General features: G+C 33.1%; 3 protein-coding genes and 1 non-coding gene across 20 annotated transcripts; 3 read left to right on the top strand and 1 right to left on the bottom strand.

The window, feature by feature from the left end:
• The first annotated feature begins 1,573 nt into the window (after positions 1–1,573).
• LOC125575223 lies at positions 1,574–3,897 on the top strand. Of its 16 annotated transcripts, none has more exons than XR_007328626.1 (6): positions 1,587–1,790; positions 2,140–2,619; positions 2,757–2,954; positions 3,048–3,133; positions 3,467–3,535; positions 3,622–3,897. XR_007328626.1 is itself a non-coding variant. In XM_048768497.1 (5 exons), exons 1-5 carry the CDS (start codon positions 1,717–1,719, stop codon positions 3,678–3,680), a joined length of 354 nt encoding a protein of 117 aa, XP_048624454.1. In that variant the 5' UTR covers positions 1,574–1,716; the 3' UTR covers positions 3,681–3,897. The 16 variants fall into 16 exon arrangements, 4 of the variants coding, with proteins under 4 accessions (XP_048624454.1, XP_048624456.1, XP_048624453.1 ...); XR_007328619.1 differs by having other exon boundaries at positions 1,588–1,790; positions 2,732–2,954; XR_007328617.1 differs by having other exon boundaries at positions 1,589–1,790; positions 2,140–2,247; positions 2,547–2,619; positions 2,732–3,133.
• Positions 3,898–13,861: 9,964 nt separating this feature from the next.
• On the top strand, positions 13,862–14,843 carry LOC125592888 (E3 ubiquitin-protein ligase RHA2B-like). Its single transcript, XM_048768502.1, has one exon. The coding sequence runs from the start codon at positions 14,129–14,131 to the stop codon at positions 14,558–14,560; it is 432 nt and encodes a 143-aa protein (XP_048624459.1). The 5' UTR covers positions 13,862–14,128; the 3' UTR covers positions 14,561–14,843.
• A 1,302-nt stretch (positions 14,844–16,145) lies between these two features.
• Positions 16,146–16,219, top strand: TRNAN-GUU. The gene has a single exon. It is a non-coding gene; the product is annotated as a tRNA-Asn (tRNA).
• Positions 16,220–16,323: 104 nt separating this feature from the next.
• LOC125592887 (lipid phosphate phosphatase 1-like) lies at positions 16,324–18,479 on the bottom strand. Of its 2 annotated transcripts, none has more exons than XM_048768500.1 (2): positions 18,180–18,479; positions 16,324–17,473 (listed from the first exon to the last, which is right to left on the bottom strand). In XM_048768500.1, exons 1-2 carry the CDS (start codon positions 18,228–18,230, stop codon positions 16,553–16,555), a joined length of 972 nt encoding a protein of 323 aa, XP_048624457.1. In that variant the 5' UTR covers positions 18,231–18,479; the 3' UTR covers positions 16,324–16,552. The 2 variants fall into 2 exon arrangements, with proteins under 2 accessions (XP_048624457.1, XP_048624458.1); XM_048768501.1 differs by lacking the exon at positions 18,180–18,479 and adding an exon at positions 17,565–18,094.
• Positions 18,480–18,902: the final 423 nt, after the last annotated feature.

Raw genomic sequence — 18,902 nt, forward strand, 5'->3', positions numbered from 1 at the left:
TATACATAGTATGGATTGGTTAGCCGGATACAGGGAAGTACTTCTGTATCGGCCTATTTGTGTGGAGATTACGGGGTGTACAGGGAAGCACTTCTGTACCACGTATGAGCTGCGGGAGTACAGGGAATAACTTCTGTACTACGTGGCAATTGTTTGTGTGGAGATTGTGGGGCAATCATCAACGCAGAGCAATCAACCAAGTCATGCAGGTTAAAGAAATTCATGGAATCGTTTGTAATATCCATGCGATCTCCTCTGCGTTCGTCAATATCTCCTTCTTTCATTCCTCTCGTGATCGAAACGGAGAAGCCGATGCGTTGACTAAACTCTCTTTGCATTCTGCTTTTGTAAATGGTGTTCATCTGTGGGATAACTTGGGCATGAGATCTTTCTAGTGATTAGTAATGAATGAATTTGTGCACCCAAAAAAAAATTCTATAATAGAAATAATTTTTTTTTCATTGTAAATTTAAAATAATAATTTTTAAATATAGACTAAAATATAAAATAATGTTATTCTCCTTCTATAAATGAAAAAAATAGAGATGGATTGGAGTGATATTGTCTCTAAATATTTATTATAAAGACAAATATAAAAATGGATTAAAAATGCTCTTAAAAATTTTAAGTTCTCAGGAACGTTATGGAACAGTGCCGGCTCTAACCCATGGCAATATTGGCAATTGCCATAGGTCCATAGGTCGAAAAAAAAAATTTAGTGTTATTTTACTAATTAAAAAGGTTTATTTTTTTTTGGTTAAATATCAATTAGTTGGTAAAATAATAACAAAAAAGTCAATGATTAACTAAATCTAATTTAAATACAATAAGAACAAAAATTATTAGTTTGCACCATTCTCAATTTTCTATTAACAAAACCTAATTTACACACAAAAATCCATTTTTTTTTTGAATATCATAATTTTTTTTTTGCTTTAATTTAAGGAAATGCAATAAAAAAAACTTGAAAAAAAAACTCATAAACGATCTTTATTTTATCTTTGGCCTAAGGTCGTTAATTTTTTTAAGACGTGCTGGTTATGAACCCACTATGAGAAAGTGGCAACGTATTTCGTATACTTTCTTTGACTAAATATGTGCTCTTTCTGTTTTACATATTTTTGTAAAATTTTGTTTAGTATGACTGTCACGTAAAGTTTTATGTTCAAAATATACTTTTGATTTGTGAAAACGATTTTTTTTTTTTGAAAACTATAATTCTGAACTGACCTTTTGGAAATTAGTCCCAGTGTACTTGATAAAGTGAAGGTCATGTTTTCTCACAATCTCATTTTAGGACATTGTCTTAGTTGTGTGATTATGGCCTTCACACCACAAATCATCCAAAGTCCAGCCATCCTTAACGCTACTACTAACTATTATTTACGGATCTCTTTCTTTTCTTTATAAATGTCAAATTTATTGTTCCACAGAAAATTTTGTTTGTACAAAGTACAATCTATCTATCTATATATATTATTATAAAGTAGGGTTTTTTCCCTCCTGGTGTTACCACGTACTCTGCCACCTAGATAAGTCGAGTTTTACTAGGCCAACACGTGTCCGGACTGCATTAAATTGTGACTTTTCCGTGTTAACTCAAATAAAGCATAATCTTTCCATCTTCCTCGCGATTTCTTCTACCGTTGTGCGATAACGAGTTTTTCACACTTTCAATGGCGAGTCCAAGTGCTGTATCTGAAGATAGGAAATCAGATGACCTTGAAATCGTCTCCGTCGGGGATCTTTATAGCGGCTCCTGTGCTAAGAAGTACTGGAGTTCATCTAGGGTTGGCTTTTTTGCTCCCTATTCCTCTCTCAATTCCTGCGATTCAATCCATGTTGACAATTTTCGATTCGGGTGATATGCATGTAATCTGACGAGTTAGGATACATATCGTGTAGTTTGATAGAAGGAACTTTACCGATGAACACTAGATCGAACTCTGTGCTCTTGATTTTGAACAATTTTGATTTAAGGTTTAACGTCGAGTGATACTGCAAATGATAGAGGCTAGATCCTTAAGCTGGGGATGTAGATTGGGATCTAAGAAGAGAAGCAAACTTATCAACTTGTCGATTTTGTGATACAACTAATGCGATGTAGAATTTCTGTTTAATTAGTTTTTTTTTCATCAGAGAAAAAATCGTTTCCCTTATCCTGTGGGCTATAAAGTTGTTTGAGCTCACAATGGGAGCACATATTATATGGAGATTGAAGAAGGTGCTAAAGTACCTTTGTTTCTGGTATGTTGCTGATTCCCTTTAAATCTTATACAAGGTTGTGCATACGCTTTTTTTTAGAATAGAGCAGAGTCTTACTCTATTGATGCTGATACTCCCGACACAAGTTTGGCAAGGAATCAGCAATATTTAATTAGATTTTAAGTTTATTTTAAATGTTGCAAGATCATGTGTTGAGAATCTCTTTTACTGATCCTTTTTATTACAATTTAACAAGAAATCGCTATCGCAAGATCATGTGTTGAGAATCTGAACATATGATACAAATCATTAATTTTAATCCCCTTTACGGGGCTTTATAGCCCACAAGATAAGGGAAACGATATTTTTCCTGATGATTACTGGAGTATTAAAAAGGATCTCCACCTATAAAAGGTAAGGGCCTCCACCAGTGAGAATCAATTTTCACAGTTCCAATTTCATTCAATATTTCTTTCTTGGTATAATCATAATGGCTAAGCAGTCTTTACTACTTGCTAATTTGAAGGCCGGTTGCTGTTCTTCCACTGTAGATGTGCAGTTGCTCAGATTCTGGGAAGTTGATGGGAGTTGTGGATTCCTTTTCAGTCAAGTCTGTAATGGAATTTGTGTCCTCATGTTAAACTGATTGTCATCTATAGACTGTCATAACTATTTTTATGATCCGGTTCTTCATGATTCTAAAAAAATTTAGCCTTTTATATCTACATGTGCTTGAATACGACGGTCTGGTACATAACATCGTTCTAGCTTTGTTCTCCCAAGTTATCTCCTTATAAAATACTGAGCAATTGAATCTGACAGTATTGTGATCTTCTTTCTAGCTCCAACTCTGCTTTGATTCTATGGAAAATCGTTTCATGTGCAGCTCTTCGCACCAGCAAGAGAGGAATGGCTGTGGCTACACATGGTATGTGTTCCTATCTCTTGAAAATTTACTTCTACGAGCATATTTGATCTTAGTGATACTTTAGCTAAATGGTGTAGCAAATGAAATTCTTAGAGCAGTTGATAAAACTATTTTCCATGTTTTAGCTTCTTCTTTGGAATCTTAGCGGATCCCTTAGATAAAGTAGTTACCTCATAAATTTGATTGTAGCTGTATCATGGAAACTGTTTTTCATGTTCTGAGGTCGTTAGTTTGGATTACTTCATAAATTTGATCACTCTTTCCTATACGGAATCTGTTATTTCATCTATCTTCACAAAAGCCCCAATCTAAGTCCCCTAATCTGCTATTCAGCCGAGCTACTCGCTGCGGAAGGCACCTCAGTCATGAAAGGTGCGGTGTAACTACAGCTATGGTTGCAATGTACAAGGATCACACTTTACTTCATTTACTACTTTTATGGGTTCTCTTCTTTTTGACTTATATTTCTCTGTTTTTCACATTTTCAGAAAACGTCACACATGAAACAAGCCAGAGTGATCAAAATTCCAAAGGCATAATACTTTGAAATCCTGGAGTAATCATAAAGACTATTGTGCTTTTGTTTGGTGTTTATAGAAAATAGATGTCATATGCAACTGATGCCAATATTATAGTATTTTAGATCACTTATAATTAATAATATTTATTTGGTTTCTACTGCAGTCGAGCTCATTGTAATAAAACAAATCTACTTTTGAATTTTGAAAGGATAATTGTGAATTAAATGAGTTGCAACTATTTAATATCTATGTGTATATCCTTTCAACCTTTAGGAAAACAATATCTAAATGTTGTACATTCCGTCAAAAGCAAAGCAGATTAATAAAAAGGTTAAAAGCTATATTTATGTAAAAAACCTGAAACACTTTTATACATATATTGAAATTTTGCTTATTTTTAAAGTAACCTGAAAACAATGAAGCAAAGATTGAAATAAATTAAAATATCTTCATATGTTTGTTAATATTTTATTTACTAAAATACCAAAAATAGTTTTTAAATCATTAAAATATATATTTAGTTTTTGTATACAATCTATTTACAATATTTCTTTTTATATTTCATCAAATCCCAACTTAACATAAAAGGAAATCTCACAAATGTTTTTTATGTAGTTACCGAATAGGAAAATTAACAAGAAACTAATGGAAAATAACAATCAAAATGATTAACACATAATCAGAATATATTTTTTCTGAAAAACTACAATATTTCATGAATCAACAGCAAAAATATCATACATATTACCATCATTAAAACATCAACACTCTTAAATAGAGAAAATAGCACCACACAAGTCACAAGCACACACGTTTTTTTTTTTTTTTTTTGTAAACTAACCCCGTTTTCTAATATTTGAAATATACATATTATTTCAAGACGAGCAACAACTCTACACGAACACATAATTAAACACACATTGATAATTTATGATATAAAAGAAATAACAAAATCAAGTAATTACACTGTATAAATAAAAATAAAAAAGGTATTCATTCAGAGAATCACAACTATATCATTTAGTCAATCACAATGACTTCAGTTCTAATTATCATAACACCGTCTATAATAAAAAAAAACACCCGTACATAAGGATTCACAAAAAAAATATATCCAACCTTTTGAATCTAAAACAAGTGGAAACTTAAATATTTAATTAAACTATTTTATGCCCTTCTACAAAAAAAAAGTAGTGAAATATTTTATGCAACTTAGAGCATGATTATCGGTTGAAACCCGTTTTGGGTTTCTAAAATTTTTTATTTTATTTTTGTTTTATCTGATTAAGAAAAAAAAATTAAAAACGGAACCAATCACGGGCCGCCACGTGTCGTGTGGCCCGCAAAATAGTGTAAGAAACGGACCGAAACCGTTCCTTATCTCGCGACTTATGAAACCCGTTTTTATCAAAAGCGCGGGGTCCACTCCTTAAGAAACGCGCTACTATACCGGGTTAAAGATGCTATTAGGGATCCTTCTCAAGTTTGATTTTTCAACAAAGAAATATCAACATTTACTGTTTATAGAAGATTTTGGGGTTATACATCAGTATCGCACTTCAAAAATTGAGACCAGCTCAGTGTTGTGGAGCAATGTCTTAGCATTGGATTTGAGCTATGATCTTCATATTTCGTATCTTCTTGGACCGGGAGTAAGGAGAAAGTTGTAGTCTGTTGTGAGAGATGGAAGGGAGTTAGGTCTGTCTGATCTAAACCATGTCTTTAAAACAGCAAGATGTTTAAGTATGACTGGAGCTATGTATCAAATCTAAAGTTCTCCTTTGTCTGTTCTTGAGTTTTCTTTTTATCACCCAAGTTGTCCAGCTGAGAATACTTATAATTCATCAACCTGAAACAACATTCAACATGATGAGTTTATCTAATGTGGTTTGGCTATTTTGAGTCTTGGTTTAGTTGGTTTGTCTTTTGTGAAACAGTTTTGCCATTTATGGACATCTCTAAAGGGAAAATAAAACATCACTTTTTTTCTCTTCCTCCCCCAATTCTGTTTTTTCTGTCTATCAAGATGATCTTCGTCTTTTACCATCAAAATCATTCAACCTTTTGATTTTCAAGGTGTATTGTAGTGGTCTCATTTTCTATTTCAAGTAGCATAATTAATACATCCAATCCCTCTTCTACCGCAATTACGATGGCATGTATTCAAACTAACTAACAAAACATAAATCATAATCAATTTATGGCAATGAAAACAAAATCGTAAACCAACACAATTCATTAAAAATTCCTCATTTAGTTCCACAAATATGAGATCTCTGTAAATCCTACAACTGTAGCATACAGATAAGAAGTTCATGTCACAATCAAACAAGGAGTCTGCCCAGACAACTAACACGCAACTTCACAAATAATATGAACAAATTATCATATCCCGCCCCCCTAGCGAAATATATAAAAATGACAAATCATAAGAAACCCATATTAATTTCACCTCAAACTAACGGCGGATGAGCCAAGTTTGTAGTCAAGAAAGCTTATCATGATGTCTTTTTTAGTGTTATACCATGTTGTGTCTCTCTTCTTTAATCACAATACATATTTATTTTTCTTGTAAAGGCTTTGTGGAGAATAAAAAAATGTGAAACATAATGCCAATCTTAATCAGGGCAGGAACTTAGATTTTGCATATAATAAAGACAAATTAGTTAACTAAAACATGCTTAAAGTTCCTTTATCTGCTTTCAGTGACCTCATTACCCATTTAGTCATTCATAAATCATGATTGCCTCAATTCTTCTAGAGTCTTCTTCTACACTAACAATGTTTTGTTGTTGGAGATCTTTGATTATTTACACTTTGGTATCCTAACTAAGAATTATAAACGATAAACCCCAAACGAGTGTTTGACAAAAAAAAACCCCAAACGAGTCTTGATTAAGAGCATGTTTATTGTAGATTTCTTAGGTTGGATCTCTTAACGTAATATAAGATACGGTCTTTTAGTTTTTAACTAAAAAAAGCTAAGAGACGTCTCTTATATCTCTTATTTAAGAGACGTCTCTTAGCTTTTTTAGTTAAAAGGTAAAAGACCGTATCTTATATTACGCTAAGAGATCCAACCTAAAAGATATACAATAAACATGTTCTTACTGTCTTACATCTTCGCATGCACAATCTCATTTTAGGTCGTTGTCTTTGTTGTGTGATTTATCGCTTTTACACCACGCAACGTTCAAACTCCAGCCATCCTTAACATACATAACTATCGTGTTTACAGCTCTCTGTTTTTCTTTTTTTCTTTTTTTTCTGAAATTTCAAATTTATTGTTCAATAGAAAATTTGTTTGTACAAAGAAAATGGAAAATCATTAAAAAAATCAGATCAGTTTCACTTCAAACAAACGGCGGAAGAGCCTTCAAGTTTGCGCGAACAAGCTTACATGTTATGCCTTCAAGTTCGCAAGTCGCAACTCTATAAAATGTAATTATTTTCTTGCAAAAGGATTTGTGGAGAACAAAAATGTGAAACATATTAGCCAATCTTAATCAAGGTATGAACTTAGATTTTTCATACAATAAAGACAAATTTGAAATTAGCTAATTAAGAACTTGCCTAAAGTTCCTTTCTCTGCTTTCTATCGAATGCCTGACCTCATTACCCATTTAGTCATTCATAATTGCCTAAATTCTTCTAGACTCTTCTGATACACTGGCCCATAAGTCTTAGAATAAATAAAATGCGTTTGTTGTCGGGTATCTTTTGATTAATAATACTACTTCGGTATTAGCTAAGAGTTTTAAACCCCCAAAACGCGTCTTGACATACTTCTCGTGCACATGTCACCCCGAAGAATTGACTCTCAGATCTCTCTAGGTGTTTGTGTTCACACTTCGCCACGCTCCATTTTAAACGATTTATTTTTCTTCTTTTTCTAATTTTGTTGGTGTTTTCCCACTTCAGGAAAAAATAAAATATTTTGTAGCGTAACGAAACGTCGAAACCAATTGCATAAAACCACGTTGATGCTTGCTTGGCAATCTTATACAGACCTTGCTCTTCCTTCAGCTTCTCTTCGTTTGTCTTTTTCGTTGTTTACTTAAACTCGCTAGTTGATACGTTGATGTTAGTTATTTGACTAGACAAGAACGTGGACCAATTGGTTGGTCATATAATTAGATCACTGATCATCGACTACCAATAATGGAGCTTGGTTTTGGTTTCTAGACTTGCGTGGAGAGCCTTCCATAAATCTTTTTAACATCTTGGCGTCCAAATCCTGGTTTTGTTTTTTCCAAGGTGTTACGGATAAACCCGTTATTCTAAGACCATCTCCAATGATTTATTCCATTTTTCACTCTAAAATAGAGTAATTCTATAATAGAATTTGAGTTTGTTCAAATCATACTCTATTTTAGAGTAAAAAATAGAGTGACGAACAATAAACAAACAAATTACTATATATTTGGAGTAAACTTATTTTTCACTCTATTATAGAATGAGAAATAGAGTATTAATGGAACATTTTTACTCTAAACTATATTGTAGAGTGAATAATAGAGTAGGGTTGGAGATGCCTTAAACATTAAAGCATTTCAAGCTCCACTCTATTTTTCACTCTAAAATAGAGTTTAAAATAAAAATATTCCAATAGTACTCTATTTTTCACTTTATAATAGAGTGAAAAATAAGTTTATTTCAAATATATAGTAACTTGTTTTTTTTTTTTGTTCATCACTCTATTTTTACTCTAAAATAGAGTACCATTGGAGAAAATTCCAACCCTATTATAAAATTACTCTATTTTAAAATAAAAAATAGATTAAACCATTAGAGATCGTTCTAGCATGCGTGTTCAGCACAAGTTTTCTGCAAATCCACTTTGGTAGATTATATTCGAGTTATGTCCTAAAATTCAAAACACACTTAACAAAACTATTTATATTAGAATTTATGCTATGAGATTCACAATCAGCCTGCCGTTACCTGCGAGTAGGCAAATCAAATCCTAGCTTTTGATCCCATCTAATATTTGAATTGAATTGTTTTTTTTTCATTTTTAAAATGTTTTAGTTTTAGCAAAATTTCAGGAGGGAGAAAACTGAAACTAAAGAAAAATACTTCCGTTCATTACGGTGGACTATCAAATTCACCTTTTTTTATCACCAATCAAAATGTCATGTAAGATTAATAAAAATAATATTAATTTTTTTTTAGAAAAAAAAAGCAAAATGGCTGGGTAAAAAGAAATACGTTAACGCCGACGTTAGAGTTTAAGGTTTATAGCTTAGGATTTAAGGTTTTAGGTTTTGGGTTTCGGGTTTAGGATTTTAAAGTTTAGGGTTTAGGGTTTTAGGTATAGAATTTTAGGTTTAGGGTTTAATATTTACGTTTTGAAATGTAGGATTTTGCTTACTGTGTCAACGTTGTTTACACCGGCGTCCTTCCTTTTTTCTAGCTATTTTGTTTTTTTCATAAAAATTTTCTATTTTTTTATTAGTTTTATATGTCATTTTGATGGGTGATAGAAGATGTGAATTAGAGAGTTCACCAGATGGAGTGAACGCAAGTTTTATTAGAGACTAAAGTATATGAAACCTAGCAAAATAATACTGAAACCCCAATTTCATAGAACTGAGTGAGTTTTTTTCCTTTTGATAATCCATGGTATCCGTAGACCGAATCTCAACCGACTAGTCCCATGGGAACATATCAATTGGGCGCCAGACAAATCCAGTTACTCACAATAGAAATTAAAAAATCATATCTTTTGACGATTACACAAGCGGATAAATATGAATTTGGTAGGTTTCAAACCCAGGATACGCTTAGCATATTTCTAGTCGTACTACTTGACCATGCTTGTGTTGTTAGAACTGAATGACTTACATACTTGAATTTTAATCATTTAGAAAACAAAATGGTTTCGTTTCCGGTCGACATATCTATACCTTTTATTTTGTCACCAGTCGACAGATCTAGCTATTATGGTTTAAGCGTATAAAGAGTGAGTATGGATTAGACACGCACACGCTATTAACACAAGAGTCCATTACAACCATGGAATGAAGATGACGAGATGTGGAGTAGTGTAATTAGGCTTTACTTACTAATTATGATGTTAAATCGAGAGATGGTCCAGTAATGGGGTATAATTAGGTCAAAAGAGAGTCGATGTGGTTGTCAATGGTTGGCTAATGCGATGACTTATAGTTTGGATATAATCTTAATCCCAACTTGTGTCTATTTTAAGAGCCCCTGGATCTCCATATCTTTTTGGACGGCGGGACACCTAAAACCTCTCCCTTTTCTATTCTATTCTAGTTATGTTTTATTATTATAGTAATGATCATTACTATAATTTAATTAGTTTCTTAAAAAGAAAGTTATGATCATTCATAGGTAGCACGAAGTGAATACTTGGAATGAAGGAGCATTACAATAGCATATTTTGCATCACGAGGGAGACAATAAGCGAGGCGCGGATCGTGCTAATAAATCTTCGTCGAGTCCATAAACGAATAGCTCTGAACTCTTATAATTAAAAGAATAACCATAAGGGATAATTAATTAGTTGGTTCCCTGTTAGTTTTTTTTTTTTTTGAAAAAGGGCATCACTGTCAGTTGTTAATTAAAGAATAATTTCAAACCGCCCACTTCCTTTTTATATTCTGTAAAACGATTCTCCAATGTTCTACACTTGAGTAAATCAATAGTATATAACCCTAGATGGTGAGTTATCTAACGAAGCCGTTTATAAATAATAATTAAAACACTACTTAAGCTATCTCGGATTAATAATGTGTAAAATCAAACGAATGTCGACGCTATTACAACTTTTTCATGTTGAGGAGTACTCTTAAAAAGTTGATCGATATTAAAGACTAGGGTGACTCAATAACTCTGTTGATTGGACGTTGTATTTAATCACAACTTAATAAATACTTGTACCAAACAAAAATCTTACTCCATATGTTTCATATTATATTATACGAAGTTTAAAAAATTTCACAAAATCTTACATATTTTATTTAATTTTTATTTAATAACCTTGTTCGGCATCGACTCAAAATTATCTCTACGGTTAGGCAAACGCAACATAGTCATAGTCAAGACAAAATAGATTTACTTATTCAGTCGCCGGCAAATAAAAACCAGTAAATACGACGCTGAAAATATAAGCGACAACGGCAATTCTGATTTTCTGCCTCTAATTATCAGTTTGCGACTGTTTAGTTTCAACATAAATGAATTTTTTTCATGTCATGGTGTAATTGTTGGCCGATGCCGCTAGTCGAAGCGTCTTTAAAACGAACATGACCAACATGTTAATTTGTTTGTATTTGATAATTAACGAGTTACAATAAAAAGTATTAATTTGTTTGTATTTGATAATTAACGAGTAAAAAATATTGATGAAATTAAAAAATTAATAAAAATACATTAAAAGTGTAAAATGACTCCGAAAATAAAAATAAACTAGAGATTGACCCGCGCACCTGTCCGGATATTGGTTTGTACATTTTATACATCGATATTTATTTTTCATGATTAGTGTTATATATTTTAGATGTATCATAATATAACTAATGATATTCAAAAGACCTGGACCGAATTAGGTAATATGGCTATTTTGTTACAAATATCCGAATCCGTTTTAGATACATTGGTTATTTAGATATTTTTAGATTCCTATACATCAGAACTGAATTCATCCAGATCGAGAATGACCCAACCCAAAATCCACACATAAATTTATAATATTTAAACGGGACCTTGTTTCAAAACAAAAAAAAAAACAATACCCGAAAAAAACAACATGTACATAAATGGATAGATAAAGTTCATTTATAACTGATTTTATAAACTAATAAAAAAATCTATTTTTATGTGTTTGACTAAAATAAGTGAAATAAAAAGAGTTTTTTGTTAAGTAAAATAATTATATGGAGTGAAAATTAAGTGGCAATAAATGTAGCACATTTTTGTTATTTTGATTTAAGTTATTATTTTATTTACAAAAACATATCTTTGAATTATGTTTTTAGCTACGTAATTTTCCACCGATTGAAACTCAAATAAAAATGTTTTAATAAAACAAACTAAATCAAACGTTTAATCATATGCAAAATCTAGTTATTTAACATTTTTTATTTTATAATTGGCACAAAGTTAATATTGATTAACTAATAAATAAAAATATGCACTATTATTATGGTAATATAATTAATGATGTGAATTATTGTTAAAGTAATAAAAATATTTTAATAAAACAAACTAAATCAAACGTTTAATCATATGCAAAACCTAGTTATTTAATATTTTTGATTTTATAATTGGCACAAAATTAATATTGATTAACTAATAAATAAAAATATGCACTATTATTATGGTGATATAATTAATGATGTGAATTATTGTTAAAGTAATATAATTAATAAAATTGTTAAACTAAGTGAAATATGAAAATATAATTAATAGATACTGCTATTCATATATCCAAACAAATTTTATTAAAACTACTATTCAAGTTTCCAAACAATTTCATTGTGTAATTCAAGATTTTAAAGTTCAGAACAATAACTGTTACAAAATCAGAGGAAATAATAAACACCTAGGACCAATAGTAATAATATAATTTGATATCAGGAGATTGAGAAAGTAGTGATGTTATGTTTTCCTATGATGGAAATTTTGGAGTTAATGTGTAATCATGAAATTCTACATATCACAAGAATCGTGATACATTATAGGGGTGTTCAATCCGGATATCGGTTCGGTTTAGGTTCGTTTTTTTCGGTTTTCGGTATTTTGGTTAGTAAAATATAACTACTATTTTAAATCCATATTTACTTCGGTTCGGTTCGGTTTATATGCCGTCGGTTTTCGATTTATTCGGTTTTATACGAAAAAACATAATTATTTAGTTTGAGATCATATTATATGAATTTTAAAGTCATATTATCAACAGAGTCATTTATTAAAAATATATTACATGTTCAAATAAATGAACAAAAAAGTAAAAATGCTTCTACCATCAAATAAAATAATCAAATCTATAACTAAAATCAAAGCTTGAAATTTTGAAAATAAAAATATGAAACAAAACAGAAATATGAAAGAAAATTTTTTTCACTCTTCCATATTTAGTGTTCATTAAAGTCATGCTTTTTCAATTGAACACGAAACTCTGTTTGTTTACAGATAAGAAAAAGTTGTGAAAATTTTTCATTAATTATTGTCCATCAAATTTATAATCTTCATATTAATTTAGTGAAGACTAAAATAAAACAAAAAGATCAAAAGAAGACTTAGAAAATAAAATGTCTGAATTGCGATGTATTGTTATTTAATTATAGTTGAAGTGTTTTACAAATTAAGATTCTTTATTACTATAAAATTATGGTAATAGTTATTAACACAAATTTAACTTATGTAACAAATAGATTTTCATGTATTGTTATAAAATAGATACATATTTACATGTTTCTACTTTTAATCGGTTTTAATCGGTTATATACCAAACCATATCCAAATCCTACGGTTTTTATAAAATTATATTCATTCGGTTTATATGGTATATACCAAAACCAAACCATATTGTCTATTTCGATTCGGTTCGGTTCGGTACGGTTCGGTTTTACCATATTGAACGGCCCCACATTATATGCTTCTTTTAGACACTCAGATCCCGATCGGCCAAATTTATCTTTCATGGATCAATCATAATATGGTTAGGGGACTCGTATGGATCTAAAAGGAATAAATGAGAAAACATTTTGGACTTCAAAGATGTTAACAAAAACATTGTCAGCTCTCTTTGCGAAAATAGAAGGATTTCTTTGGGCGGTGTTTTATTTATGTGTGTTACTAGTGATCACAATACACGTAGAGACAGACTGCTCTGATTTGATTGACATGATTGATATCCAATCAACTGACCAATATTTACTTCCAAGCTAGTCTTGTTCCGTTTTTTACGAGATCAATTTTCGGATTTTAGCATTTCCATATCCCTAGAGCCAGGAATATGCTGAGGAAACTTTCTTACGAAAGAGGTGAGAAGTAGTAGTGCTTTTCTTTTCTATGTAGATTGGTTTGGACTGAACATCTCTTTAGAACGATTTAAATTGGCCTTTTCTATGTAAATCCTCTTCTGTGTGAATTCAACCATGAAATGCTTTTGACTTGATTTCTTTCCTTATTTCTTTTTCCAACTAATTTGGGGGATAAAAATGAAAATATGAAATATTTGGGAATATATATTTTTATAAAAATGAAAGTAATTGGATGAATAAGTGTGAAAAGGAGTGATGTTGATAGGGTTAAGAAAGAGCAAAGAGAAGGGTCCCGCAACACGTGGCCTGTGTAATCTCATATCTCTCTCCTCTCCTATTCTCCATATAAAGAAGGCAGAGCCGATGGAAAAAATAAAATAGCAAATCCCTAAAATTCAAGCAGAAGCAGAAGCAGAAGCAGAAGCAACACACACTCACAAATCTTGTAGAAGAAGAAGATGGGGTTACAAGGTCAACTCTCGGACGTTTCCTCCGATTCAATCCCTCTGATGCTCGTCGCTCTCATCGCTACTTTGTTCAAACACGTCCGCTCTTTCTTCCTCCGCTTCTCCTCCTCCGTCGTCGTCGAAGAAGATGCTTCAGCCTCCTCCGTTTACTCCGGACTCGCGAACCTCGCCGACCAGCTCAAACTCAATCGACTCTTGTCATACCTCTACGCCGATAACGCCTCCGCCTCCGATTGCATCGTGTGTTTGTCTACACTCAAGACCGGAGAAGAAGTGAGGAAGCTGGATTGCAGACACGTGTTCCACAAACAGTGCTTGGAAGGTTGGATCCAGCATCTCAATTTCAACTGCCCCTTGTGTAGATCTCCATTGATTGCCCACGGAGGATGTGATTCGATCCCTCTTGTCACTGCATCTCATTGAATTTTTCCATTCACTATGAACAAAGGAAAAGAGAGATGAAGAGTTTGGGCGGGGGGGTGGGTGGGTGTTTTTGATCTCGTTGCTTTCTCCTCTTTTCCTTTTTTTTAGGGCTATTTGTGTGATTATTATTTATATATTTTGTTTCTTCTTTTTTTTTCCGAGGAATTTCTCAGATCGGAGAGGTTCTTTGGTTTTCAAATTTTCGCACAGTGGTTTTGTTGTAAATTTTTTAGTATGAAATGTTCTGTTGTTCAAAAATTAGAAAATCCGAAAGCTTGCAATACTCCCTGGAAATGTAATATTTCCAGCATAGAGACAGAAACCAGTGGTACTATTTTTTATCAACTTGCATTTCACTCCATTGGTTTGAATTTGGATATGACATGAATGAATCTATAACACCAGCAATCAACATTTGCCATGTGACCATGTCTAATACTTAATTTTCAATTCTTGAAAGTATGCTATGTCAAATGTGGCGGCAATAACTGATCTGTTTTAAACCCATTAAACAACCTCTGATGGCTTTAGGTTATTTAGAACAAATGCCTCTGTGGCGTAGTCGGTAGAGCTGGGCAAATAAACCGAATCTGAAAACCTGAACCGAACCGATCCGATCCGATAAAAATGAATCTGAATCCATCCGAATCCGAATAAATTTTGTTTTATGGTATTTTAGGTTATGCGTATTATCCGAACCTAAATGGATATCCGAAAATTTCAAAATCCCAAAAAAGAACTTGTACCAAACATGATCTCAATTCCTAATATGTATCCAAAATACAATAAGTTTTTATTAAACATCTAAAATAATTATCTATTACATAAAGTTTGATGGTTGAAAATGGCGGTTGAGCTTGAAAATTTTAGTTTTTGGTTTTGTTTTCATTGAATAATGTTTCTCAATGAGAACTTGGTTTTCTTTTGATTCTTTCATTTATTTGGTTTTCCTTCTATCAATAACTATGTTTATTTTTCATTTGATTTTGAGTGATCACGTTTGATGTTCATTTCTTATTTTTGAATTGATTTTACTTATGTTTTGGTTACAAAATAGGTATAAATCATGTATTTTAAAACCGAATAGCCGATTTTACTTCTGTTTTGGTTACAAAGTAGATACAAATTAGGTACTCTTAAACCGAAGAATCGATTGGGGCCCGAACCCGAAAGTATATCAGGTTGTACCGGTTCTTTGAAGATTTACTAACTCTGACTCGTACCTGATAGAACCCGAACCGATCCCGAACCGAACTTTCATATAACCCGAATGAGGCTAATTTTGATAAACCCAAAAAACGAAATCCAATTGGACAAAAGCGAAACCTGATTGGAACTCCGGATGTCCAGAACTAAGCGTCTAGGTCGGTCTTTATTTAGTCGGAACTCTGAAGATTGAACTAAAGTCTATGAAGAAAAACAACCCAACTAGAAACTCTTATTTCAACTTGTATTACGATCAGTCCAATATTACAAGGCGATCTGAGACATAAGAAACCCACATATATACAAGATAACAAATTAAGAGATTACAAGACTATATTTGAGTTTGTTAAAAATACTTATTGTTCTCCATTTTAAAAAAGCTGGAATAGCTCAGTTGGTTAGAGCGTGTGGCTGTTAACCACAAGGTCGGAGGTTCGACCCCTCCTTCTAGCGTAAATTTGTTTGTGGCTCTCCTTCATTATAATATAAGATCTCTCTTTTCTTTTCTTACTTCGTACTCTACTTGCAATTTTAGCGTTTTATTGCGAGTTAGGGAGAGCTGTATAATCGGAATATAGATATATGGTGCCATCTTCTCGACTCTGATTAAAAAAAATTCCAAAAAATAAGATATGAAGAATAGATCTACTTACAAATGTAAGAGTACTAGTTAAGGTTAAAAAATGCAAATATGCAACGACTTCATCCACGCTCTCACGACGACCAAAATGGAAAAAAAAAAAAGAAGCCAAATAATCAAATGACGAAAGAAGAGGAACTAATCAATCATCTTCGAACAGATGAAGTACCAGATTCCATGTTTTCAAGAGAAGTTGGTTCCACCTGCAAAGACATTGTCCTCAACGCATCTCCATTATGCGCTTGTCCACGCTCCTGCACCGCTCTAAAATAAGCATAAGGACCCCACCCTTCTTCGTGGTAAGGGTTAGGATAAAACTGACGGTAACAAAAGGCAGCCACAAAGAGGCCAATAAGAGCTCCAGCAAAGACGTCTTGCCAATGATGCCAGTAGTCATCCACACGCGATATCCCCACGAGACAAGCCGCGAGGAGAGGAGCAAACACAATGCAGAGCTTAGCCACATGCCCTTCTCTGTTAAAGGCCTTGACTTTACCAGATAAGTACAGCGAAAGGTAACCAAGTCCCGCGAAAGACCAAGACGTGTGTCCACTCGGGAAGCTTTTGTGACCTTCTTTAACCTCTCCTGGTTTACCATGGCATATCACACCACCCAACGCGTTGTAAACCTCTTTGCCGTCAGGGAAGCAACGCCAGTAGAAGTTAGGACGAGGGCGTCCCGTGGCGAGCTTGATGGAATCAGTGATGATACCAGTTATCAAAACCGTGAAGAGAAGCCCGAGAATGCTGTGGTGAAGATCGTACACGCATGTCCTCTTCATGTAGAACCAGACGAAGATTATGATTGGGAGCAGCACAGCGTAGATTGGTACTGACCAGACAGGGACGGTGTTGTCGTTAAAAGGGTATTTGAGATCAGTCATCATGTCTCTACCGACGTATCTGTAGAAAGGAGATATGAGCTGCAAACCGATCTCGATGGCCACCAAGATCACGAGTATGATCCAGTCGTGTTTGTGTTTAGAGGCGACGCTGCCTCCGTGGCTTCTTATAGTGTGGATGCCGAGATCTATCTCCTGCATCCTCCCTCTCTGCGGCTCCTGTTCCTGTTCAAGCACACACACAGATCAGAATCAAGTCAGAGACATGTAATCTAAACTGGACCAGAGAAGGATGTATGTATAAATATAATACTACTTGGGGGTTTATAGGGTTTGAAGTCTCTAATTTGGATGAGCGTAGTAACGGAATGCAATTCATTCTCAATCGCGTTAATCATTGACCAAATCAGACCATATAAGTTTGATTGTGAAGCGCAGTTTCTGATTAGTATATTATTATTTTGTTATTACCACGACAACAGATTGCTTTACATCCAGCCAGTTCTGTCTGTATGATTCATCGCTGTCCTAAGCACAGTTCTCATTAACTATATTTTCGTTGACTTCTAACTAACTTATTAAGCTGAGCTCTTTTTCAGAAGTAATGAAAAAAGAAGATAAACACAAATGATACTCCTTTTTCTGGGAGATATTTTATTTTTGTCTCTACACATATTAAAATAACATTCAAATTCGACGATAAATGTTTTATTTTTCTGATTAAATACTTTAATAAATATAATTATTTTAAGTTAATTATAATTTACCATTCTGAATTTGCAAAAATACATAGAAAATCTGAAAAAATCTATTTTTAGAAACTTTTTTTTTTGTAACATAAACATATTTTTTTGTAAGACGTTTATCTGTTAAAAATTGAATAGAATAATTTGGAGGAAGTGGAACAGAGAGACGAGTTAATTAGGGTTACCTGAGAATTTCCCCAGAACTTGAGAGAAGAGAAGAACGATCCAAAGACCATCGGAATAATGAGGCAGAGAGATCGAATCTTGCAAGCAGTGTGGATTGAAGTCAAAGAGTAAAACAGACGAAGCCACGAAGAATTAAGCAATGTTCTTTATGATTATGAACCACCGAGAGAGAAACATAAACTCTGGATAATATACAGAAGAAGAAGAAGAGGGAATGGGTGAAGAAGACGCGTTTGTCTTTCAATGTCGCAAACCTTTTTTGTTGGAAACTTCAAAAGAAGTGTTTGTCGTGTCTCTCCCTCCACTTGACGGTTTGTCGACATATTAAAACTTCCTCTTCTTCGATGAGTCAGATTGAATGCCACGTCAACCGGTTTTGTAGTTGACTATTGACTTATCACCGGTCTAGTTTGGCCTTCTTCTCCTTCACGCCGCGTGGGTCCTACTTTTTAGGAAAATTCAAACGATGAGTCTTACAGGCCTGTAAATATCTATCTATGTGGGCTTTATAACAGCCCTACGTATACCTACATACGGGCCTTTTCTTCTTTGCCTTGTAATTTTGCAGGACAGCTTTCTCTTGTTCAAAAATACGAAATGGTTTTTTCTGGACTTGTTAATATCCAAATATCACATCAATCACACTCGAACCTAACAGCATATTTTCTATAAACGAAACGAGAATCTTTCACAAATCACCAATAGGAAAATTCTGATTCAGT

The sequence above is a fragment of the Brassica napus genome, chromosome C9, assembly GCF_020379485.1.
Source record: "Brassica napus cultivar Da-Ae chromosome C9, Da-Ae, whole genome shotgun sequence".
Classification (NCBI taxonomy): domain Eukaryota; kingdom Viridiplantae; phylum Streptophyta; class Magnoliopsida; order Brassicales; family Brassicaceae; genus Brassica; species Brassica napus.